Source organism: Xiphophorus maculatus, chromosome 4, assembly GCF_002775205.1.
Source record: "Xiphophorus maculatus strain JP 163 A chromosome 4, X_maculatus-5.0-male, whole genome shotgun sequence".
Lineage (NCBI taxonomy): Eukaryota > Metazoa > Chordata > Actinopteri > Cyprinodontiformes > Poeciliidae > Xiphophorus > Xiphophorus maculatus.
Window position 1 is genome coordinate 26,685,849 of NC_036446.1, and position 26,102 is coordinate 26,711,950.

Consider the following 26,102-nt stretch of genomic DNA (forward strand, 5'->3'; position numbering starts at 1 on the left):
GATGAAGGCAGCTGATTATTTTCTTACCGGGCCAATCTGATTAAAACCACAGCTTTTATTGTAAAGGAACCTTTTCAAGATAATTAAACAATGCAGGTATTTGATACGCGTCTAATCACTGGACAGTAATTTAACAACAACGTAAAGGATTAGCGAGGTTTGCTAATCACAACATGTCCGCGTGACTATATCAGTTCAGGAATTGTAGATTCTTTGTCTGTATTAATGCAAAACTGTTTTTTCTCAGTAGTTACACTTATTTAAAATAAAACGTCTCCAGGTCACGTAGCTTTTGTTGAACATGAGACATCTGTTTATAATTTCCTAGACCTTTGCTAAAGTTTAGCGATTAATGTCAAACTAAATCCATTAACTCAGAGATAAGTGACTGGTAATGAGTCCACAGGTGGAAAAGCTTGGAGTACTTTAAATACGACAATAACTTTGAAGGCACTGTGTTTGAAAAGCTACAAAAAGTCTGAACTTGGACGTCGTTGCTTGTGTGCAGTGCAGTATTTGCCATGTTCAACAGCGTTTTTGGCTGTTGGAGAGATAAAGTGGTTGGCAGTACAAGTGTGATCCCGTCAATTGAAGTAACCGCCCGGATATTTAACCAAAACAAAACCGTGACGCCTGTGGAGCTTTTAAAAAAAATAGTGATTACTTAGACTGTAGGGAGTGGGAGTCTCATGATAAACCGATCTAGCTGATACCTATTATTTGTTACTGCTTTGTAAATAGATGAGCTGATGTTGGTACAACTTTATTTGCTGAATCTTTGGATGAAGATTCAGCAAATTTCCAGGGTATTACCCTGAAGTCTGAAAGCAGAAAAAGCACAATGAGTCTACAGTGTCTCTTGTAATTTAAGTAATGTACTCATGCATTTGCCACACATTCTCCAAACTTTAAAGCTCAGATTTTGTACAAGTCACTTTATTTGTTTAGTTCATACAGTGCAAATCTATGCTGACAGATACATTTTTAAACGGCTTAAATTTTTAACCTTTAAAATCTACTTATGCAGTGTTCATACAGTAAGTTGTATGATGCATTTTCCTTCTGGATGGAAGGCCTTTTGTATTCTCACTTATATGTTGATAAGCATATCAAAGGGTTGTGATTGGGGGAACATTTTGTTCCCAAGAAGACTTCAGATGTCTGGACTGTTGGCTATTAAATTGCTTTTGAACTCTAATTTGTATTATTATTCTTTATTTTTTATACAGAACATGACATAGCTGCTGTTTAAAACAATTGTGGATCAACACTGTTTTAAAAAAAAATTGAGATACGGTCAAGCCGTATCTCAACAACAAAACATTTTCTACTTGTTTTTTTTTTTTTTTCCCTCACTGTAGAAGTTAAACACAAAATAAAATAATTTAAAAGTTAATTTACAAAACATTAAAGAAAGAATACACTTACATAGAGCAGAGAAGAACAAAAAAACTCACACACCATGCAGCTGTTCAGACAACAAACTGTGCTCACCAGCGCCCTCCAGGGGTCACTCTGAGGACAAACAGATCCGAGGACAACCTGGGACTGAAGAATCCGAATGAAGGCGAATCTTACAAACAAAACCTCTCCAACTCAATTGTACTGAGCACTGGGGCCCCTCAAGGCTGTGTGTTTGGTCCTCTTGCTATTTACAGGGCTAGCATGCTAACCCATGCCTGCAAATCCATGACGAAGACAAGAGCAAAGCCTGATCATCAAATTTTGCAGACTATTCCATAGTAGTGTGACTTCCCTTCTGTGCTGGTTCAATGAACCGTTAAGATGTTTGTGCATTAGAGAGAGAGGAAGGCATTAAGTTCCTTCAAATTACAGATGTCTGATGGCCCCTGGCCTCGTGCAGAGACTGCACTTTCTAAAGAATCTGAAGCAACGATCGCGCTGTTACCAGCATCCTCACATCATTTTGCAGACATGTGGGTGAGTGTGTCTTTGTGCAGCAAAGAGGGCCCTTCAGAAGACAGTAAGGGGAGTTGAGAAGGCTGTTGGAGTGTCTCTACCTCTTTGTCCAGGATCTGTTTCAGAGCCACTGCAAGAGCAGCGTTCTGAATGTTGTCAGAGACTCCTCACACCCTCTGGCAAACATCTGGTGGCCCCACCATCAGCACCGCTACACAGCTTTCTTGCCTATCATCGCTGTTGAAGTGATGAAATGCTGTTAAGATTATGAATCTTATGCTGTTGCTCTTAAGTTATATCTTTGATTTGACCAAAGACTTTCTGTTTCTTAATTTCCAGAAATTCTGTGGTGGATTTACTTGTATATTTTGGGACATTGTCATGTTGGAGGATGTGGCTTTGCTGCCGCTTTCTTTTTTTAATATGGTGCATACACCTCAAGTATTCATTCATTAGTTCATGGTGGATTTTATTATGGTGGGCTGGCCAGGACCGACCCATGACACTTCCACCTCTCTGCTCTGCTTGACCACATAGTTCAATTTCCGTCTTATTTCTAAAAAGAAAAAGAAAAAAAAATTACTCGTCTTTCTCTGTTATCTTTGCTAAACTTCAGTCTGGCCTTCACTGTTTTTCTACAGAGCAAAGGTGTTGTATACCTCATGTGGAAGTTAACCCTGTAGAGTCTTTTTTTTGTTTGTTTGTTTTTGAGTTTTGGAGACTTCTTTTAGCATCTTGCTTCCTGCTTTCAAAGAAACCTTGATTAGACGACCACACTGTGTGTAGATGTTATTGGGGAACAAGAGGCAAACCCAACAGAAACAAGAAACATTCATCAACGCCTGAACTCCTCTGCTGTGAATCAGTTGATTGTTTCTTGGCTAACCAACATCATGGGAAGTGACTTAATTCTTGCATAGAATCTAACAGAAATAAATCGTTGTTAGTTCCTTTCTTTCACTTGATGAAGATACTTTGCTAAAAAGTTAGGTTTTTCCAAAACTGCTCAATCTAGGATGTCACCGCCTTTGCAAAATATAAATTAAATACCAGTGAAAAACTGAAATAGATTTCATTCACAAAAATAAGTTCCTCATGAACTCCTTAGTTTTATGACACTTTATCTTATTTCTCCAATCACATTCGGCCTATTTTTCTGCTAACCCATAAAATGTTCATGTCTGGACTCAGTAACACCCAGTGAGCATTAATAACAAGAAGGGATCTCTCAGGCAGACCACATAGTTAAAGATCTGTGTTTTTCTTGCTTTTATAGCTCACCTCATGTCTCTGATAGTTTCTGTTTGTACAAGATTGAAAAGTGTTGTGAAATATTGCGATAAAAGTATAAAGAAAACATTGTTTGTCCAGGAGGTGAGCCTGGAGGCACACCATGCCGTCGCTGAAGCATTATCATTATCAGTGAAAATGAAAATGTTATGTTTGACATATCAAATGGGCACATGTCCAGGGCAGCAAGCAGGCAAACAAAAGAGTCTCTGTCATGCCCGAGGAGCTGATGTGTTCATGATTAATCTGCCGTGAGTGGCTCAGACCAGCGGGGGGCGCTGTTCAAGAGAGTAAAGAGGGGAAGGCAGAGCTGTGCTGGTGCAACAAAGACACCATTCCCACCCGTTTTGATTCTCCCTAGAGCCAAGTCACAAGCTGAGAGAGAATACAGCAGTGCTTGTCCGAGCTCTCTGGATTCTGATCCATTGCACTGCAAGCAAGCTGTCAGCTTTTCTAACAACCTCAAGAAGGCCAAAAACGATCAGGCGATCAAGAAAACCCCCTTGTTCATACAAACTGGATCTCTGCTTCCTTCCCCTGCAACTTGATCCGAAACTTACGGGTGTTTTTTAATCGCATCTCCTGACTTAAAGCCATCATGTGAAGTCGTCCGTAAGAGTCGGGTTGCAGATGTTAGCCTCTGTGCCGAGATATTCCCGAAGAGGAACAACAACAACAACAACAAAACCCTATTCTTTGGGGGAACATTTTTCAGCTGGCGTAGGTTTATCTGTGAAGCTTGTTAAAGGGAAGCCTTGGCTGTCACAAAGTGAAATATAACGTAGCGTCGCTGCTTCTGAACTCTCTGAATGCATGGAAATCTGGCGAGATGAACCCAGATCTCCTTTCACGGCGTTTCAATTGGATGTCAGTCTCCAGGGTGGCATGGGGAACTCTTCAAACCTGCGCTTAGTTTCACATTTCTGTCCTTTTGAACATAAAGTGACGTCGAGATTTTATTTCAAAGCAGATTATCAGCACGGCGTGAAACCCGATAGCCTGTGGGAAGAAGTTCATCAACAACAGATTGCAGGAAGGACTAGAATAATCTTTCACTGGGGGAACCCAGGTGTGGCAGCAGCAAGATGAGACAAAAGTGTACAAGCGTGTGATTTAAATGATTTTGCTGCGCATAAATCTCCTGATGTATTCCTCACCACGAATAGCAATTGATTTTTATTAAATTTTTTACAAAACGTTTTAAACGGCCTTTCCTGGAGTTTTATTAGTCATATTCCGTGAATTACTCAGTATTGTTGAATTTGAGGTTAAATATCCACGTGTAAATATGATCCACTGGTTACATTGTCCCACCAGCAGATGAGGAATTTGGTTTGTTTTGCATTAAAAAAAAAAAAAGGTCAATCTTATGTTAAAGGCTTTTGGCAAAACTTACAGGAAATGTCCACTGCTTAGTGGCTGTTCAACCTGAGAGAGAGTTTTAGTCACAATATTGCACAACAAAACATATTTACACGAAAATGTCAAAATTTGCAGAGAAACATAAAGATGGCACCCCTAAGAATCTATTTAGACAGTTTATTACCAGATAAAATAAAATAAAAAAAAGTTGATTTGGGGGTTGGTTTCACTTGAAGATCAAATAACATAAAAATAGAATTAGTAATAAACTTTGTTTAAGACGAGCTTTGACTACTGTTATCATAGTGCCCCAAAATTGTACTCAAGTAAGCGAAGCACCACTAACCCATGTTTTATACTCAAGTAAAAGGAAAACGTAGCTGTCAGAAACCTGCGCAGTCATTTTATTTTAAATGATATAATATTTAAAAATGACATCATCAGATGGAACAGAATATAAAGTTACGTAGAAATGTTGGCATTTTAAAGGCCAAGGAGGAAAAATAATCCATGTAAATAACAAAATAACAAAGTCAGGTAAACGATTTTTTCCCCCCCTTTTAACATTTCTTTCCAAATAAAACCTATGAAACTTTGTGTCTGGTGAATTTTTGGTTCAAACAAGCGAATTGAGGTTTCTCACGTTGGGAAGAAAGACCCAAAGATTTTACTCAAATAAGAGTAGTAATACTTAATAGTAAAAAGTAGTGAGTCTTTTACTCATAAGAGGTTTATCAAAACCATCAGGATCATTGTTGTATTTTTAATCTCTTCTGAAGCCTCTCTGCTGTCCGGGTGAAGTCCCACACCGTATTTTAGTTTCTGCCTGAGCTCAACAAACGAGCCGGGATCCGAGCTTCCGCCGGACTCCGCGCCCTGTTTTCCGGGGAGCCGCAGATCCAGCCCTTCAGCACGCCGCTCACTCTTACGTCCCGTCCCTGAGCGGTGAGCTGGCCACGGCACAGATTTCTCCTCTCTGCTCGGATTACTTATCTCTTCTCTAACGAAGCTCTTTCTCGTTTTGTTCCTCCGTGCCCGGTAGATACCGGAGTATTCCGCAGTGATCTGTTTGGTGCGCAGTAGTGCGCAAAACCTATTGCGAGGCTGCGCCTCCGCGGCAATGGATTGATCTCAGTGTGGTGGGTTTTTTTTTTTTCCTTTTTCTTTTTTTTTCTTTTCTTTACGACCTCTGCTTCGACTAAGTTGAGAAAACAGTCTCTAACCTGCGGCTCTCTCCTTCCAGCTGCGCGTTTCACCAGCGGAGCTCGAAAAGTACCGGGATCTGGATGTTTTTGCACATTTTAGGACTTTGAACTTTTTCTTTTTTTTTTTTTTCAACCCTCCTTGATGTGTTTGCAGGAGGTTTGCCTGGGATTCTAAGGATATATCTATCTCTTATTTATTTTTTTTTTGGAGGGGGGGCTTTTCAACATCTTCTCCGAGGTTTCCTGAAAGCCTGCAGAGATTTATTCGTGAAAAGTGATGGCCGAGCGAGGAGCTCCGGCGCTCCTCTCTCTCCTCTGTCTCACCTTTCTCTTCACGGAGACCACGGCGGCAAAGCATGTCGACAAAGGTAAAAAAAAAAAAAAAAAAAAGAAAGAAACACGTCTCTGAGCTGCAGGCTTCCTTCCTCCTCTCCCGCCTCCATTAAACTCGCTTTACTTATAGGTGGGTTTGGGTCTGGGGCAGAACTCGAACGCAGGTAAGGGGCAATATCTCTGCCAAGAAGCCATATAACGTGAGGCTCGGGCGCTCAGGTCAGCGGCTCATTAACTTTGAAAGTAGGCTACTTTTCCATAAGCACGCGCGCCGTTTGATCCCAGCCCAGCCCAGCGTGCTTTCACGCGCTCCCCTCCTTTTGTCTACTCCTGTCTGTCTCCTGAAAGAACCAGACTGGCGATGTAGCTTGTCTCTGGATCGGCTACAGATTGGACGATCCAAACGCATCTGCAGACATTTGCTTTGTGGACTGAATGAATCAGTGGATGCATGTGTGTGTGTGTGAGAGAGAGGCTGAGTGGTCGCAGAAGATGCTTTATGTCGATCTGTTTTTTTTTGTTTGTTTGTTTTTTTGGTCAGTTACTATTTTCGTTTTTCTTTGTGTTCGATTTCCATTTGGACCTGGATGCGATAGAAAATGTCCTGTGATATATTTTTTGTTTTGTTTTTTTTTTTCCATCAAGATAGTGGAAAATGAGAGATTTCTGCTTTTGATGCACGTGTACTCAACCCATTTTTAAAAATTTATATTAAGCTCAAGTAGAGATGCACTGATCCCACTTCTAATTTTCTATCATTTTGGTGATCATGATAAGGTTTTGACTCCGCCTCTCGCCCTGAACGTTAGCTGGAGATGGGCACCAGCACACCTCCGGACCCCACTAGGGACAAGGGTGTTAGAAAATGGATGGATGATTAAGGTTTTGCTCTTGTCTTCACGGCCGTGAAAATCCACGGATTTTCAGGCATGGGTTAGTATGTTAGCAGTGTGAATACCAGTTGACTAAACACACATCCTTGAGGGACCCCAGTGCCATTGAATTGGACACGTTTCGGTTGTAAGATTTACCTTTACTCGTCTCTTTCACCCCCTTAAAAACTGTCACCATTTATTGTCTGTTTCTTATTAAAACTGCACACATTTTCACTCATGTTTTCTTATTTATTTATTTAAAATCACCTTGATAGAAGTTTGGGCTTGGGATAAATGAGGATAATATCATTAAGAAATTGCTGGGTTTTCAACAACAATCACAGGGAAATTAGGCGTTTCGAATCTCTTCTAGATTGATTGGTGTGTCTGTGCTCAAAAGAATCATTTGTGATACATGTCAGATAATCATTTTGCCTCATCAGACCAGCGGAGATCTCATTACCCCAGCATCAATACATGCTTAGAAGACAGATAAACACCATGAAACTCTTTGGGTTTTACCAAATATTTTAAAGTGACGTCCTCTCATGATGTTGTCGTGAAAAATCGTTAGGAACAACGAGTTGGAAGCTTCTCCCAGCGTCTAGATGAACGGGACACTCGCTCAGATACCGTAGCGTACACGATCACACTCCTTATCATCAGCATTTCCTTCCCAATACCAATAGGTCCGCCGATCACCCGGTGAGAGCAAATTAAGGAAAAATTGTCAGATTCTGACCTCTGGCCATATCATTCTTCCAAGCTGGAAGGTGCAGTCAAGATCAGCAGCATGTGATCTGAAAATTTTGAACATCTCCGACTGTTGTGCAACGTGGCCCAGATTCTCTCTCTTAATTCCTGTGGTATGCAAAATAGTTAATGCGTCGTAGTGAGAAGAACTCATGGTTTTTTTCATCTTTTTTTTTTTGTAGTTAAAAGGATGAAAGTAGTGAAAGTGATGGGCCTCTGCTAGCTGTTGGACTGTCTTGCATGTGCAGGCTGATGAAAGACCCTATCCTGAATGAAAAGCGCTCCCTCGGTAGTGGAAGAGATGGCGAGAGAGAGAGAGAGAGGGAGATAGATTGGAGGAAAAAGAAAAAGCTCCTCCTTGGCTTTAGCGGAGTTCAGTACAAAAGAAAGACGAGGGGGTAGGGTTGAAACAGGCTGACTGTCTGGAAAGTAATAAAACCAGGAGATTAAGGGGTGCAGGGAGTTCCTCCGGGAGCTTTGATTGATTCCAGAGAATTGGGCCGGGACCCACACGCAGAGAGTCTCACGTTACTAATTGTGGGGTCCCCCCGCACTCTCTTCTTCTTCTTCGGTCTATTTAAAACACATTTTTTTGAAGTCCTGACTGAAGCCAGAGTTTATCTCTATCAAAGCGGGAAGACCTGTGGCTCTAACTTGAAAAGTTGACTTACTATTTACAACAAAAAAAAATAAAGTCTCTCTTCCTTCTTTCTTTGACATAAGCCACCAAAGCTGAACCAACCCGCTGCTCTCTTCCCTCCTCTGTGGCTGGTGAGGAGTTGTTTGGATTTTTAAAAAAGCCTTAATAAGTCAGGCTTTTGTAAACAAGTCCCAGTCAGAGGAGACTAAAATCCATTTAGGCGCTATCTTATCTCCGTGGCCCTCCTGGGAGGGAGCTGTGTGCTGATTATCTCCCCGTGGACAGTGCAAACAACTCGCTAAAATGTGCAAACATTCGGCAATCCTCCGCTCTTACAGTGCTCTCTGTCTCTCTCTCTCTGGGGTCTTATCCTCACGGACCACCTCGGATGCAACTCTGCAGAGGCTTTCCAAACATCCACCCTTTTGTTTTCTTTGCTGCATTTAGGGTCTTCCCGGAGGATTTTAGCCTTTAAGAACATAATTTACCACCTTTGTGATGTTGTTTGGCAAGCTCCGGTGGTCCCGCATTCCAGTTTGTGAGAAAGGGAGGGGAGGGGGAGAAGGCTGAGAATTTAATTTGTGACCGCAACCTAATAAAGCATTTCTCTAGCCTCTAACTTAATTTTTTTAAGCCCAAAAGGAAGGAATCTTTTGCACATGTTGGTCTCAGCTGTTGAGTTCGGAAAGGGTAAGGGGTGGGGGGTGGCATTATGCAGACTGAGAAACGGTCTCTGTTGGGTAGAGTGTGCTGTTTACTGATCACTTATTTATGGCCTCCAATCGCTCATAATGACCTCTGTCCATGAGGGGATGGATAATTGTGCACTTGGCAAACCGTTCGACTCCTCTGCCTCGCTAATGAAGCTGCCCAGTTTGGATTTGGTGCTCATATCCAACTGCTGGTGCAAGACGGAGAGTGAGGGGGGGATGAGGTTCATCTGGTTGACACTCTGCGTTTCCTTATAAGTAATGTTTAGGTGAAAACTACTGGCTTTCTTTTTTTCTTTTTTGCCCTTCTACGTCTAGATTAGTGAAGGCTTAAATGAAAGCAGTTACTGAAAGTGTGAAACAGGGATCAATATCTGCAGGGTGGAAGGCTTGACATCTGTTGGTGGGCTGTGCTGGTGGTCGTGTGTGTGTGTGTGTGTGTGTGCGCGCGCGCGTGTTTGTGTGTGTCAGCGGAGGGGGAGGTCTGCTACGTTCAGCTGACATGGATCTCTGGCTTCTGAATTCGCTTGTATGGTGCTGTAGCTGTTACTTCTGCTGCTGCTAAAACAGAATCAGCCTTTATGGTCATCGTACAGAGGCAAAATTTGTTTCAGTACAAGACAAACAAATGACATTACACGTGGATAGACGGACCGAAGCTGCAGCCATAGGAGGCGATGCCCTTTCTTTAGCTGAGAATAAACAACATGGGGATGGATTAAAGAAATTAAAAAAAAAAATTCACAAAAAGCAGAGCATATTACACCTGCTTAGTTAGTGCCAATATTTTTTTCAGTAAATATGCTGCTTGCATAGCAGATTCCCAGTATATAATAAGCCTGGCAGGCCACCAGGCTTTATTTGCCTCCCATACCGCCAGGCTTGGCAGGCTTTCTGGGGGAAACCTTTCATACAATATACCTTTTAGTTTCTCTACGCTTAAAAAAAAACCGAGGGGTGTGCTATAATTTCCCCACATTAGTAACTATAGCCCCGACTCCATTGTCAAGTCTCCATTGTCCCATCTAGTTGGTGCTCCTGCAAGTACCGCCTTATGTAAATTCTCAGGTTGATCAAAGAATGCAGTCTATTGACAAGTATTGCTTGTGTGCAATATCCGTATTGTACCTGCAGCATCTTGTTAAAAAGGATTTAAACCTGACGAACATTATGACCGAAAAAGTTTCGGCTATCTTTTTAAAACGTTGATTCCCGTAACCGGCAATGCCTTGTTTAGGGACTTGCTTTAATGCACGATTGAAGATATTCTTATATTCTCTGTTTAACTCTCCCATGGTCTTAGCTTGATGCTAAAGACTAGCGTGGCAAATGTCATGGTCAGACAACGGGGAGCTGGGGGCGCGGCGTTGTCCCATCAGACTGTCAGTTCCCGGAACCACACAAAAAAAACATCTTTTAAAAGCAGAATAAAAAATTTGTGGCATCCAAATTACCCCGTCTGTTGAGACAGTCTTAATAGACATATAAAGGCTCAAATTATTTGAGCCTATACATGTTTTATACTCTTTAAAAGACTAAAGAAAACAGAAAATCGGCATCCGTCCAAATCGGTGCATTTTCATTTACTATCGTTTCTCAGCAAACAAATCTTTCACACGTTAGCCGTTGGACTGGAAGCTTAATGCTTGTTCATCATGCTGAAAACACACAGTGTCCCTCCTATGAGGCATAGCCAGGTCTAGAGTTGCTGTGATCGCTCATTGAAGGGTTGGGCGACTGAGTGGAGAGAAGCCAGGCTTGTGTTGTGCGCTATCAAAGAGAGACAACGGAAATCTGTTGCTCCTCGACTGAGGCGTCCATCTGTCCCCATGTCCGCCTACCCAATTCCACCAGTACTTCCGCGGGCATCCCCATGGCACTCCTAAGCCAGCTGGTAAGTTTAGTTTCTCCCATAAATCCTGAAGTCCTCAGCTGGTTGTGACCCTAAAATCAGGAGCCCTCCACATTTTCTTTTAAGCTTTGCAGTTATCTTTCTGGGTTGCAACTTTTAATCATTTTTACATTAGGTCTTCTTCACCTTCTGGTCTGCTAGATACATTCTAACCTGCTTTATTGAGTCACATGTTATGCTTCTTTCAAATGCAAAGGAATATTTTCAAGATGTAATCTTCTGTACCCGTAGAGAGCTCGCCCTCTCAACACTAAACCTAACCTGTTTAAATTGAATTGCTGCGAAGGGGAGTCCAACCGATGTCTGCCTGCATCCAGGCCGTTCTCTTCAGCTCCATTTTTCCTTCTAAGAGCTGAACTTCAACTCCTCTTTGGGGAATCTCCCGCTGATCTTAAGAAGATATCAGAAGCACCCATTTTCTTGCTCTGCTGACAGGATGTCTGCCTGACCTTTTCATGTCCAAACCCCCCCAAAAAACTGTGAAGAGATGTCAGGAGACCAGAGAGCTGTCCGTGCTGAACAGCGTGCGCATTCCTCTGAGGCTTGGTTACCCACGAGACATTAGAACAGCTGTATCCTTTGCAGGAGACTGAGCTGGAAACATCCCTGTGCCTGATTTTGTAGATGTAAGGATGAAGCGGCCGTGGTGGGCTTGCACTGCCAGAGCTGTTCTATTCTGCTCAGGCTTAATGAGCTCTGGAAGAGCATCTTTTATCTACCTCCAGGGTGACACACATGTTGCTCCGATCCAGTGTCCACATTCCAGTTAGTGATTTAAGATATAAACCAACCTGTGCCCTCTCTTTGGAGACAGGGTTCCCATGCAGTCTGGAAAAGTTTGGAATTTGATTTGAGGAATTTCTAGAGCTGGATGAGACTGAAAGTGGAACATGGGAAATATATTTGTTCCAAAGCTGGAATATCCATCCATCCATTGTCCATTATTAATCTTTTTTTTTCATCCATTTATTATTTGTTTTATCCATCCATTATGTATCGATGTATTTTTTCCATCCATTCCTTCTTTGTTTTTTCCTTATCTGTTGTCCATGCCTACCTACTTAAAACCTTTTCATAGTAAGAATTTATTTTTCCTAATTTTAAAACAAAATTAAAAAACATTGGAGAACTTTGATCATTTCTGTCTGAAAAAAATCTTCAGTTCTGTTGTGAAAAATGCGGCGTACTCCTCTGCAGCCGTAAACTGCTCTCCGTCAGCCTGCAAAGCCTCGCTGTGACGTCGCTGCAGTGCTACAGATGGATATCTGAGATGTCAGTGAGAGCCGTTTCTTTAAAAACGTCCCGAAAAGGACCTGCAAACATACCTCTGCAATCTCTTAAGACATCTGGATCAAATCTTCTCTGTTGTGACTAAGCCTTAGCGGCTCGCTTTTCTTCTCCCCCGTTTCTTTTTTAGCGATGAGTGTAAACAGTTTACATAGAAATAATGATTCTCCCGACGTATGAATACAGTCGCAGCTCTATGCTGGCATGTAAGTGGATGCTGCATGACGAGCGAGCCGTCATCTTCTGCCGAGATACGTCCTGTAATATTTATGTTCTGCTGTGCCGCAGTCATAGTTGCTCGTGTTTTCGTAAGCAGCCTGGCGTTGCCCAGTCTTCAGGGCATACGGGGTCAAAGTGCACGTCTTTCCCAGCTACGCTGTAGCTGTGGCAAGCTGCAGAGCAAACAACCTGGTGTTTCCTATTGGCCCTTGCATTCAGGTAAAATCTTCCAGGATTATTACTCATCTGAGCTGAGCATGCATACAATCATTTATACGTTAAATGGAAAACGTTTTACTAAGACAATGAGGAGGAGCTCCGTCTTTTTGGCTTAAACTATGCTAAAATGTTGGTTATCCTACAGAATCTTGCAAAGCCGCACCAATAAATCCCACAGTCCTTAGTTGTAAATTAAGAAAAATTACTGTTCTTCGAGACACATTATAATAACTTTCTTTTGCATGCTGGATGTCCAGCACCTTGCAGCTCTCAGACAATAATTTATTCTCTGCTGTGTTTCTGGAGGGCGTCCAAGTTGTGATGAATTTTCCCCAAAAAAGTCTCCAGTAGTGGAGAAATAAATGCAGCCTGGTTGAAGATGCTTTTTAGTATTTGTCTACTTTGATTATCTGTGAGTATCAATGAAATCTAGACTGGTTTTAGGAAGTTGATTGTGTAATGTGGTACACACTGTAGATTCGTTACACAGTGGTGTGGTTTAAGGGTTAATTTGAATGATTTTGACTACAAAGCAAATAAAATCATAATCAATTCCTCAGAAATATACATTACTATAGAAGACACAAACATGAGAGAAGGCTTCCTGAGTTTTCTGCCAGTTTCACACTTTTCAAGTTTCTAATGTTTAAATGAGCGCCGTTTGAGCAAGAATTGTCAAAATGAGGAAACGTAAATGCTCGAAATACATCTGAGTCTGTATGACTTTAAAAAATTTTTTTTAATTAAATCGCTAAAATAAATTAACTTTTCAATGATTCCAAATTATTCAAATTCAACCTATGATGTTCCCTCTGCCCTACTTTTAGTCTCTGTTCCTTCAGCATTCATGATCTTGTTTGATCACTGTGCTCCGTCCGCCTCTTCTGTAAACAGAAGATATGTCGTGCACACACACCAACACACACCATCGGCCTCCGCTAACTCAAAGGAGCTTCTTATTTGCTGAGAGGGTGCGGGGAGCAGCCGGCGACAGAGGGACGACTGTGAGCGCTCCTCGGTTGAGTTCGCCGCCACCGTCTTGAAACCGACTGAAGGCACTTGGCAGCTTCACGCGTGGCTGAATGGTGTGTGTTTTTTGTGTGTATATCGATGGGTGTGTTTTTTTTGGTTTTTTTGTTGTTTTTTTTACAGGCGTGCGCCACCCAAGTGAGGGAGAAACAGTGGCATGCTGACAAAGTTCAGAGCTTGTTCCTCGTCGAATTAACGCCAGCTTCTTACCCTAATGAATGAGTCCCGTGGAGGAACGGCAAAACACTCTGTTATTTCTTCTGGCGAACGGCTTTATTTAGTTTATTTCGTTTCAAAATGACAGATTTCCTTCCAGCTGTGACTTGTAAAGCGCAGCGGTTTGGGTTTTACAAAAGAATTCCGAGTCCTAAAACGCCAAAGGAAAACGTCTTGAGGGAAGTTTGGTGTTTCCCCATTTGAAAACGTCGGAATTCTTTTTTCCTTTTCATTCTGTTCCTCGTTTCTACGATCGCTCTCTTTGTGCTTAAGGATGATCCGTTGTTGATTTTTTATTTTTTTCTTGTTTTGAGCAGCTCCAGAACAAATCTGTTTGAAACTGCTAGGTTTTTTTTTCTCTCACCAATATTGGCGGACTGTTGGAAACTCGGTTCCTGTGATTTCTGAGCATCAGGCAGGAGCCCCTGAAGTTTTGCAGCAAACTTGGCATGGCGTTTTAAAGCGTCAGCAACCGACGAAGCCTTTTTCTGTCTTCTGTACTTTTCCGTGCTTCTGCCTCTGCTTGTACCGTCCGTCTCCGTTTAAACAGTGGAAGGTTTACAACTCAGACGGTCTTTCTCAAGCCTCGTAGTTTTTATTTAGATTTTCACCTGCTGCTATGGCGACTTTAATCAGTGTTTCAGCTTCAAAATCAACGATTCTTTATGGGTTCTCAGTCAGATAAAGGCCCTCTTGTTTGGAGGAAGCTCCCCTTTGGCAGGGAGGGGGCTGTTCTCCTGACTGCAGTGACTTTGCACCGTGTTTTTGGAGCCAGGCCCTCATCAGCTCTGAGCTCATCCACAGCGAAGCGAGGTCGGCTCAAACTGCGGAAATACGGCCTAAATAAATTGCAGTGAAGTAATGGAATTGGCCGCCGCTTTTGATTCTGGTTTCTTGAGCTTTCACAGCTCAGACGCAGCACTTTTTGTGTTAAGTAAGCCATATTCCAGCAGCATGAAGCTCGCCTTGCATCCACAAAGAGAGTATGTCCTGTTCTAACTATTTCAGGCATGACGATGAGCATTAAAGCCTGGTAGAAACGATAATAACATAATATGCCCATTCATTTCACTTTTCATTTCCTTTGTCTCGTGTGGTGTAAATCTTGTCCTTGTCCCTTTCGGGGAGATTATTGTCCACGGAGGAGTCTGTTTTATGGTGTGAGAGAAGGAGGTTGAGCCGGGTTATGAAATTTCAAGAAACGAGTTAAGCATCTAACAGTCTTACACAATCCGTGCAGGGATGAGTGCACATTTTCCACATTATGATCCAGAGTGATTTTGTTCTGAAACGAGTCTGCGATGCCTTTTTGCCACTTCAGTGTCATGTATCAGGTTTTTATTTCTTTCATTGGTGAAAACTCTAGTTTAGTTTAGTTTTAAAGAAAAATACAAACAGCATTTTTTTTTTAACTTAAAAATCCTTCCGATCAAAACCGCGACACATGGATATAGATCACTTTGTTTTATACAAACACCATATGGTGGTGGTATTTGTCCCACACTATATTTGAGAACAGGCTGGTTTGAGATTCTCACAACATTATAACCAATGTGCAAATACCACGATTGTACGTTATGACACTATTTACAGAAAAATCAAAATGGCTGCATCCTAATTTTTTACTACTTTAAAAAATAAAGCAATAACTGATACATTTTTGCAAAAAATATTGAATAAGTTTTCAAGCGGTTAAATTATCTCAGAGACAAGGACATTCTGGGGAGATGCAGAATTATTTCTTTCTGATTATCTATGTTCTTCCTCTCTTCTGAGTTGACAGGGTGAAAACCAGCATATTATCGCCCCCTAGGAGGCTGCATTGAAAACTACATATGTCTAGCTAAAGATAGCATGAGGGTCAAGCTAATTTACTTTTCCGTCAAGTTGATAATGGTAGCTAACTGAAGTTAGCTAGCTAACTTTGACTAGCCAGTCTGCACTTGGTTTCTAACAAACACACCACTTATAGCTAAGTAAATGTCCTAAAACTTTACCTTAAGAGGAGTGGTAGGAGACACTCCTTCCCATTTCCATACAGCCTGAAATTATTTTCTGTACGCTAGCGAGGCAACTAACTGGCAACGGGCCAGAAAGGTGGAGGAGATTCAGCTCTTTGTTACTTTGAGCTCCATACGTACAGCCAAGGGAAAACTTTAGTCATTCCAGCACTTTCTGTTGCGTTTGACATCCCAGTAAAAGAATCTTTAACAGTACAGCATATTTTAAACAGTGACCTTTTAAAACCTTTGCTACTAGTAACTCACCCATGCCTAGCCTTCTGTTGCATCATGTTTGCACTTTGCTGTAAACACAGGAGGAATGTAGGGCAGAAAAAAACTCCAGTCTCTCTTTCTGTTATCTCATTAAAAGCACTTTAAATGGTAATTGCAAACTTTTTGAAATCGTGATACCGGTAACCTGTCCTTGCCTAATATACACAATATATAAAGACTCTTCAAATATTTGCAAACTAGTTTAGCTCCTTAATGACGTGCGCTGCATACAAAACTGAAAAGGAACAGAGTCATTTGTAAACTTTAATAATACAAGTATTATCAGCACTACGTCTTGAAATATTTGACTTGATTGGTTTGCGCCAGAATCACCGAAAGGCTGCCTAAAGACGGGCTCGTGTGAAAAAAGGACCAAGTTCTCCATCTGTGTCTAAATACAGCCGCGACCTTCTTCTGTAATGGAGGAGGAGGAGAAACGCAGAGGTTAAGCTGACAGAGAGTGAGCAGGTAAGCTCAAAGAGGGGCCGATTTTTTTTATTTATTTTTTTCTTCCATCCAGGTTGACAGGCTGTGATGGGAAGCATCTGCATTTATCCCCTTTTTTCATTCCCTAAGCATGAACCGGGACTCCGCCGCCACCTCCTGTCCCCGCCCCAGCCTTTTGACAGGTCACTCAGCCACGGCGGCAGCAGCGACGCGGCTGCGAAATAGACGGCAGCCAACAGGGAGCACCTGCAGAGAAATAGCAGGCGAGCAGCATTCCATCACAGGACCCCGAGACACAGATGTCATATGAGACACGAGGGAGGTGGATGGAGGGTGAGGGTGGGGGTGTGAGCTGACGGTGGCAGAGGTTTTGGCATAGTGGATCAGTAATGGGGTAGGATAGCAGGCCAGCTGCTACCAACAGATTCCTAATGAGGTTTCCCATCAGGAACACGGGGAGATGAACATTAATGACTACAGTTAAACCTGTCTGTTCATTTATTGGCCCCACTTTCAATCATGCCAGGATGAGCTCCCTGACATGTTTGTCCCCATGTGTAATTGGTTTTTTTTTATTATTATTACTCCAAGCTAGATTTTACTTGAATAGATTTGTACATAAATCATTTTCTCTGATTTATGAATCAGAGAATATTTGATCGGTTGATTTAATCGTTTGGCTTGTAAAATTATTTGAAGGAATCCAAGGTCACATCTTTGATGCCGTCATTTTGATCGATGGCGTTAAATATGGAAAGTAACCAATTTTGAAATTGTAAACATTTCAGAAGCTCTGCCTTTTGACCTGATAAGTTAAAAGTTAGGAATATAAATTGTTGTATGTTTTTGAAAGGATTGCTTTCTATTAATATTAAATCTAAGGAATTTTGCCTCTGTGGAGAAGCTACAGAGCAACTCATGCTTGGAGTATCAAGGCTCTCTTATTGTCCATTATGATTATTGTTTAATGATGATTTTGCTAATAGCACTTGGCAAAATGTAATGTATGTTTTCTGGTTTCTCAATTTGTGATTGTTGTGTTTCTGGATTTTTATGTTTGTGTTTTTATGATGCAAAGCACCTCGCTGCTGAAATGTGCTGTACTGATACAGTTGATAGATTATATCTTGAACACAAATATTTATCTTGGGCCTTCTTGGCTAACTTTGTTCCTTCGTGATGTGAACAATCAATACTGTGGCTCCTTTTTCCAAAATAGGGTCTTCTTCAAATTTATTTTACGACTAAGGCACATTCTTCTGACTGTACAGCACACTCAAACGCCAGGACAGCAAGATGTCGTGTTTAATGTCAGATCTGAAATTCTATCTTAAACCGTCCGTTGTATTTGCGTTAGACGTAGAAGATCAAATATGGGAAAAATGTCACTCTCAACCGATTTGGTTTTTGTATCATGTTGGAAGTCTACAAGGAATTTATCATTTTTGCTGCTTTTTGAAACACAAAACAGTATATATAATTTTTTGTGTATATTGTGTTCAAACACTAATTAAATAAATTCACAAAGGGAAGTTTTACGGTAACGTGGGCCCCCGGTATTTGTGGGGGGTTGAGGATCAGAGCCACCCAAAAATTTGTAAATACTTCAGAACCCCTCTAAAGATGCTTTTAACTGTCTATCTTAATAGTTCGAGAGGAGGCAGTGCCTCGCCTGTCATGACTAAAAATAAGGCCATGAGAAGTAAAATAGATGACAACAACACAGAAAGAAAATCAATTTATTTCAACATTTTTATTGTCAACATTTCTGAATTTACGCATTGCCTGTTGAAATACATGAAAGACCAGTGGTGAGGTGGTGCAGTGCTGGGCCTCGCCACTGGGGGCGCTGTATCACACAAGTGATTGAAGCAGGCAGGCATTTGGTGCATGCCGATTGGTCTTTATGTTGCCAATGTACTTGTTGTACAGTCTGTTTGATATATTTGATGAATGTGTGTGACATATTTAGTCTTTCTGATTGTAAATAAATGTGCAGTAAAACACGGCAGGTGAGGCAGAGAGTACTGGGCCTCGCCGATGGTGGACAATGCTGAGCCCCATAGACAAAACAAGCAACAGGTGAACCTCTGGTTTACTGAGATATAAACCATCAGAAGTGTTCACAGTTCAGTTATGAGCTCAGACCTCAGGCAGAGTGAAAGATTAAATAATATTCATTCAACTAAGAAGTGCATTTCTAAGAAATGAGACGTGTATTTCTCAGCATTTTAATGTAGATTTTGTTTAGAAAGTGGGATGTTGAAAATGATTTCTAAAACATTTAGTTGGCATTACAGAAATCAAAGCCTTCTTATAATTGCTGTCCAGTTTTGTGTTTGTATTTTGTCGGTTTATCTTAGGTTGTGAGCTCCAATTGTGTTGGAATTGGAAGGTCTTCCTACCATAACCCTAATCTTTAGCTCTCTCCACTGATTCTCTAGAAGATTCAAGTTAAGAATCAAGTTAGTTAAATGTCCAAAATCGAACATCTAATTTGGTGCCACATTGTGATCTGCAACTTTTCTAATAAGAATTTGACTTCAGGATTTCTGTTTGATTCCCAACTACAAAAAATGAAAAAAAGAAAAGCCCCCTAAATTAGCAGCAGTGCTGTATAATACTCCCCACATGTGACCACGCAGATGTGTAAAAACACTGAAGCCTCTGTGTGTCGCTTTTAAACTCAATTAGCTTTCAGAGGAGCAACATTCCACAGATCAGCGTCTAAGCTAAACCTGATTGTAAACCACCAAAATGCTTCCTCATTTAATCAAGATTAGCACAATAAAAGAGATTCGCTGTGCAGAAATCAAGCTTTCAGTTTCATCTCCACTAACAACAGATGAATTGTAGCATTCTTACCAATGCAGAGCCAGGCATGCTGTCTGTGTGAAGGATGGTGACGACTCGTCTAATTCTCTCCCTTAGCAACCGAGTTCGCTACGAGTTGTCGGAACGCAAAAACGTCTTTCTCTGCTTTTATACTTAATTTACCTGGAGTGATCTGAATTAGTCCGGAGTGCATTAGCATGTCATTCAGGCTTTCTGGGCACCTGCTGAACTAAATCACTCAAACACACACACACACGCCCGCACGCATGCACACATACACATGTGCTGCACTCTATCCTGAAATATTTCCTGCAGTCTGTCTGTGCCATATGGCAAGTGATATTGTGGTGAAGTGTAGCAGCTCCAAATGAAAAATCACACAAGATCATTTAATTAAACAGGTGTGAAAGCTGCTTAATGCAGGACACTGCAGCTCGTGTTCAGCTCCAAGCAGCAGTTCTTCCTGCACAAAGATGAGGAGATATATTTATATATATATTTATATATATATTTTAAATGAGTACTAGCCTGCAGAATTTTGCTTTCTCTCAAAAAGGAGATGTCAGGAATGGTCCAGAGTCGTAAAGGATAGCGGTTTTATTAGCCAGAATCAGCCTGTGGGGCACTTTGTTTTTGTTGCAGAGTGAGGTGGGATCTAATAATAAAGCTTTCTAAACCAATCGGCCATGAATTAGCAGAGTCCCTATTTCCTTTGTGTGTTTCCCATCTACCCTCAGATCCCCTTACTGCCACTGCATTCCCACCCCACTGGGGCAGTGTCTTTATTTACCTCTTATAGGTAAATATAAGAGAATGCCCGTTGACGTATTGGTTCCACCCCGACGCCAGCCACATCAGCAGTTTGTTTCTAATGACAAGAAACACTGGCTAACAGTGCAGTATCTCTTACTTCATTTAGTACATTTTTTACAGGCCAGCGGTTGGAGAACATTCCTTGCGTGCTAGACGGAGGTTGAGTGCAGATTTTATGGGTTTCTGCTGGTCCCTCACATACCTACGCTTGCACGCTGTAGAAGCTTGACCTCCCCCGCCCCCCTCATGGGTGAGATCTGAAATACAACTGCTGGTTCTGAAGTCGTAAAAGTTCACTACTGTAGGTACACATGCTTTGGAGGTCCTGGGTGAATTCAGCGTCAGCGTTCGTTCTGTTTATCATCCCGTGGTTTATGTCTCTTCTGATTTACAAGCTCGCTTAATTGCCTCTAAAAGCATCTACTGACATTTTGAGAAAATGAATTTGTGTGTCGTCTTACTCAGGACCTGAGCACGAAGATCAATAGCCATTTCATTTTTGAACGTTTGATATGGAAATGATGCTGAACTTTGGTTGCCATGGAGGCTAAAAGCAGTAAGAGACACTTGTGTCTCTTCAAAATAAAGAGCTTGTTTCTTAATAACCTCAACAAAGGTAATTTGATCACATGACATTAAAAAGGACTGCAACTAATGATTATTGTAATTGATCAATTTATCAATTATTCTGGCTATTAATTGTATAAAAAAAACCCGGCACATTCTACAGCTTTCTCATTTAACCACTTAAGCCTTTTTTGTAAAATGACAACCAAAATGTAAATATATTTTGCACAGTCCGAATGTTGGTTTTTGAATCTGTATACTTCAGTTAACAATTAATTGATTACTAAATTATTTGATGACAATTTCAGTAATTGATTAATCATCATTATCTGATTAATCGTTTCAGCCCTCAGACCAAGGCTCTTTTATTTTTTAAACTGATGTTTCAAAAAGTGAGTAGATACCGGTGGTATGCTGCAATCAACCGAATACATTTGTATGAACCGATACTCCTTTTAGTTATAATATATCATTGAACATATTTAAATTCATTTCAGTTGAAGAAAGGAAAAAAAAGTAATATTTCCTTCCATAGGTACTTAATTAACACACAGTATCCATGTGTTGTGGGTTTGCTGGTCAGCACGTCTGCTGTCTGTGTAGATAAGATTTCCTGAGGGGAAACAATTGTGTGAAATGCAGGAAGCCATTAGGAAAGCAGGGACTCGTGTCTCTCCCTGCTGAGTAAATAGTGTCTGGGCCTCACCCCATTTCATCCACTTTTGAATGAGCCCAGCACTTGTAACAATAAAGGCAGGAAATGAACTGTACTCACACAGAAGCATGCAGGATGCTCATTGTCTTCCTAATTGACCAAACTAGGTTGAGGTAATAAAAACAGAAATCCCCCCCCCCCCTCAGGGATTGACCAAAATAACTCAAAGATTGGTCAAAGATCGGCTAACGAGATGGGTTTTTGGTTTTTTTCCCCTTTCGCATAATTTTGGATTTTGTTGAGCTTGTTGCGGTCTGACCCAGTTTGGGTAAAATACATTTTTGTAGTTTGGGCCAAACGACATTGCAAGTGTGTCATGGAAAGAATTGGTGTAAGAAGGGGAAAAAGAAACGTGTCACCCAGAGGCAGATTACGTTGGGAGCAGTCCTCACACTTAGCCGACCTGTTTCAGGATTTTTCACTGTGACGCTGTCTCGGTTTTCTCTGGCGTTCGGACTCGGAGCCAGACGGTGTTGCCCGAGCTGTCACCTGAGAAGGCCTCCAAGGGAAAGCTGCTCTGTCCTTGAGTTGAGCCTATTGCAGTTTGGTAATATACTGCGGATTGAGGTTTATAGATATTAACCAGCCTGACCTTTTCAAGCTAAACTCAAAGTTCCCCTTAAGCTATCGTCTCTTCTTTATTCTCTTCTTTACGTGCTAACACTCAGAGGAACTACTTTCGAAATGGTCACTTTGACTTCCTTACTCGGTGCAGGGTCAGTAATTATCTGGTCCACATTTAGGACTCGGTGGTGTAATTGATATTTGGTTTAGCCCCACCAGATTAAGGGACAGCTAAGCAGGTTAGCACTGAGGATTTTCCCCAGATTAATTCTGAGTCCAATCTGAGTTGTCTGGCCACGTTCCCTGTAACGTCCCCAGCGTCCGGCCGCTTTACCTGGGATTTGCTAGCATATGAAAGGGAAATGAGATCAGAGGTGATGATAAATCCCACCATAAAGCCTCTCCCTCGAGAAAATTAGATGCACGGATGGCATTGTCATTCACCAGCTGCTCATGTCCTCATTCCCCTTAAATTGATTTCAGCTGTTCAGGTGATAAGAGAACAAACAGTCCTTCAGATTCGGGTCAGTTCGGGTATCTTTCTTCCTGCTCCACTGGCTTTATTGACTTTTTGTAATATTTATTACAACTTTGTAGTGAATGTTGTGGTCACCAGAGAAATTGCCCTAGTTTAAGTTGTGGAGTGTCAAGGCAGGCATGCAACCCCCTATCCACCGGATGGTATGAATGGACGGAGGTCATTTCTCTTCTTTGCCCTAACAGACCTTAACTATTGTGGCTGTTTTGTATTAAAACTTTTTCAAAAATGGTTGGCCTACCACAGGAGGTGTATTGCCCCCATACATCAACTCCTGCCTGCCAAGCGGGGCGTTTTGTACACACTTTGACATCCAACAATTTAATTCTTCTGTAAGGTCATTGGGTTATATGACTGCAAAACACATTTACCCAAGGGAGGTCCCCTAGGTCACATTTTGGTTTGATCAGGGTTCCATCATGCTTTATTATTGTCAGCTAGGCCCAAAGGGGCATCTGAACCAAAATACGCAGTAAATATAATGTAACACAGATATTAGATAACAATATGCAATTGCCATAAACTGTTAGATTTGTAACTTTTATGACCATGTAGGTTAATAATTCATGAAAAAATCTTTTCTGCAATAAAAACTAAACCTATGCAAAAATAGTTTAAGTACCTAAGTAAGAAATAGTTTGTTTGCGAGTATAAAAGGCATGTAGCAAGGGATGAAATGTGATGTATTGATATGAGAAATGTGGTTTCGAAGAGCCAATCTGACCTGAAGCTGTAAATCGGTATGAAATGTTCTGCTGTAAAATCCACCGTTTTATAATTGCCAAGGGGCGTAAAAAATGAGCAGCACAAAATCTCAAATGACTTATTGTACTTTCCACCTATTGCATTTGCATTGTGTTGCCTATTCACATCGTCTCCATTGACCGGTTCCCCCCAACATCCCAGCAGATTCCGGAGCAACTAATTTAGAGGCTGGTAAGTGATTTCACATCTGTCGTTTATAGGACCCCAGCGAGCCACAACCGATCCACCCCCTCTCCCGTCCGTTGCCGTCCATGCCTGTGGCGTTGACACTGGTTTTTGAATTTCAATCAGCCCTGGATGTGTTGCAGTGTTTGTTTGAAGGGGGGGATGGGTGGAGTCGAGTGTTAGTAGCAGTAAATGGTTGTGAATGTCAATCAAATATTCAGCATGACCAATTGGGAGGGGGCTCGTTTGGGGTGCTCTCAAAGGGGCAGTGGGTTTTAAGTGCTGCCCGCGGGGCGAACCCTGCGCTTCTCTCCCCACCCACTGCCACCTCTCCCCTCGTCATCTTCCTCACAATGTGAACACAGGAGGTACAATCAATAACTGCCTTAGCCTCTTTCTCCTTCCACCACCCAACCCCCTATACCTCCCCCGCCTTCAACACCTTCTCTGGTCAGACACTCCCTGCTCTCCATTAATCAACACGGTGTTTGATGTTGGCTTCATCACTCTCTGTCAGCCCCCTCAACACCATGGTGTGTGTAATTGTGTTAGATTTGTCACGGTTGTGTAGTGATTTGGCCTGCCCCCGCTGGCTTTGGGCCAAAGAGCTTTATTTTGTTTGTCTGGAACCCTGACATTAGTTTATGTGGCTGTTGTTTGGTTTAATGGCTTCTCCGTGTACCATAAGCACATTAAGTCCTTTATTAACACTGGCTTTCTTTGCAAGATTTCAATCATTCTCAACATCCTTCTCTAGTTACGAGGCAGTGAAGCATGCAGTTGGCGATCTTTAAATCTCAAATCCCAGTGCAGCTCATTTGTAGGGGATGACTGAAGGTGATGGACGCCCTGAAATTTCACAGAGGTGCTCAGTGTGAGCCTGACCAGATTTTAATGGGGTTTAATCTTCCAACCAATCTGTTGTCTGCTTGAGCTAATGTCTTCATAAAACAGATCAGTGTCTAAGAAAAATGTCTACATGATATTCCGAACAAACACAAAAATTCTTAAAAATAATCAATTATCCTAATTATTCTAAAACTAGATGTATGTTGCTTAACCTCCTTTATGCAGTACTAGGTTACATGTTCAATGGCCCCACATGTAGAGTTCTTTGGGGCCAAACAAAGTAGATTGTTTGGCCCCCAGTTTTGACACAGATTGTGACTGGTTGACTGGCCGTCAACCCAAAGGCCTACTGGCCGACGAGGAAGACTGTGGATGCTAGCTCCTCCGGCCGTGCCAAGACGGTTTCCGCTGTGCATATTAATTCAGATTGTTTTAACTATTTAAAATGGCAGATGTAAGCTTTTTCAGAGGTGGTTTCAAGTATTCGTGAACTTGTCATCGGTGGGTGTGGTCCCCTATTCTATGAATGCTAACTGCATACTTAAAAAAAGGCCTGAAGTGACCAAAATGTTCTCAGACTATTTTTTTTTTTGGTGTTTGGTCAAGTCTTGGCTTTAGCTTTTCATTGCATCTCTAATTTACAAATAAAGGTTCTAATTATACTTACTTTGCACTCAGTAGATGGACTATGAAGTTACCTGCCTATTCAAACAGATTCTACATAGGGGCAGGGTTCCCATTATACCATACAGCCATGCTTATGCAAATAAATGGAATATTTCTAGTGTTGAAGATGACGGGTAAAAACAACATCCTGTTGCGTCCAACCTGGATGATGGGACAGTCTTGATTTCTAGACATTGTCCTCAATGATTTTTGAGCCATTTGCTTTAATTAGCACTACACATCTACGCTACACAAGAGAATTCATTTTCACATTAAATATTAGCACCTGTGTCTCTGTATTGCGTTTGCTGAAAAGGTTTGGTTCACACCTTTAGTGAATATAACATGTTTCAGTTGTTGGATGTAATTATTAATGTAATCTGGAGACTGTGAGTGTTTACACACTGGATTTGGCTTGATTGCCAACGTTTCGTGCGAAGCCCTTGGCTTTGTTGATCTTCGTCTCGTCTAATCCTCTCATCAAACATCCTCCTTCAGCTAATGCTGCAGTTTCTTCTCGGGTTTTTCTGTGAAACGGGAGATCCTCTCTGGCCAATCCACACCCTGTTTTTCAGATGGAGTGGGTGGGCAGTGTGGAAGGAATAAGACAAAAAAAGGGGGGGATAAAAAGGAGGCACGTGGATGTGCTGTGGTGGTGCAGGGGTTAAGCACAACCTACATAAGGAGGCCTTAGTCCTCGACGCGGCTGTCGCAGGTTCGATTCCCGGCCTGACGACCTTTGCCGCATGTCTTCCCCCTTCACTCATTACACACTTTCCTGTCAATTAACTATCAAATAAAGGCCACTAGAGCCAATAAAAAAACCTTTAAAAAAAATAAAGGAGGCACGCACTGGAGAGTAGGGAACAGAGGAAACATTTTAAAAGCAAAATGAGAGAATCCGTCCTTGTCGATTATACACGCACTGCAAC

General features: G+C 41.7%; 1 protein-coding gene across 15 annotated transcripts in view; it reads left to right on the plus strand.

The window, feature by feature from the left end:
* Positions 1-5,483: 5,483 nt before the first annotated feature.
* The window catches only part of neo1 (neogenin 1), a 204,634-nt gene continuing 184,015 nt past the window's right edge, over positions 5,484-26,102 (plus strand). For 14 of the 15 annotated variants that reach the window (XM_023332282.1, XM_023332291.1, XM_023332288.1 and 11 more), the window contains exon 1: positions 5,484-6,145. In XM_023332282.1, the coding sequence (XP_023188050.1) occupies positions 6,055-6,145 (91 nt within the window). In that variant the 5' untranslated portion in view covers positions 5,484-6,054. The remainder of the gene's footprint in view (positions 6,146-26,102) is intronic. The other variant, XM_023332283.1, reaches the window with a different exon arrangement.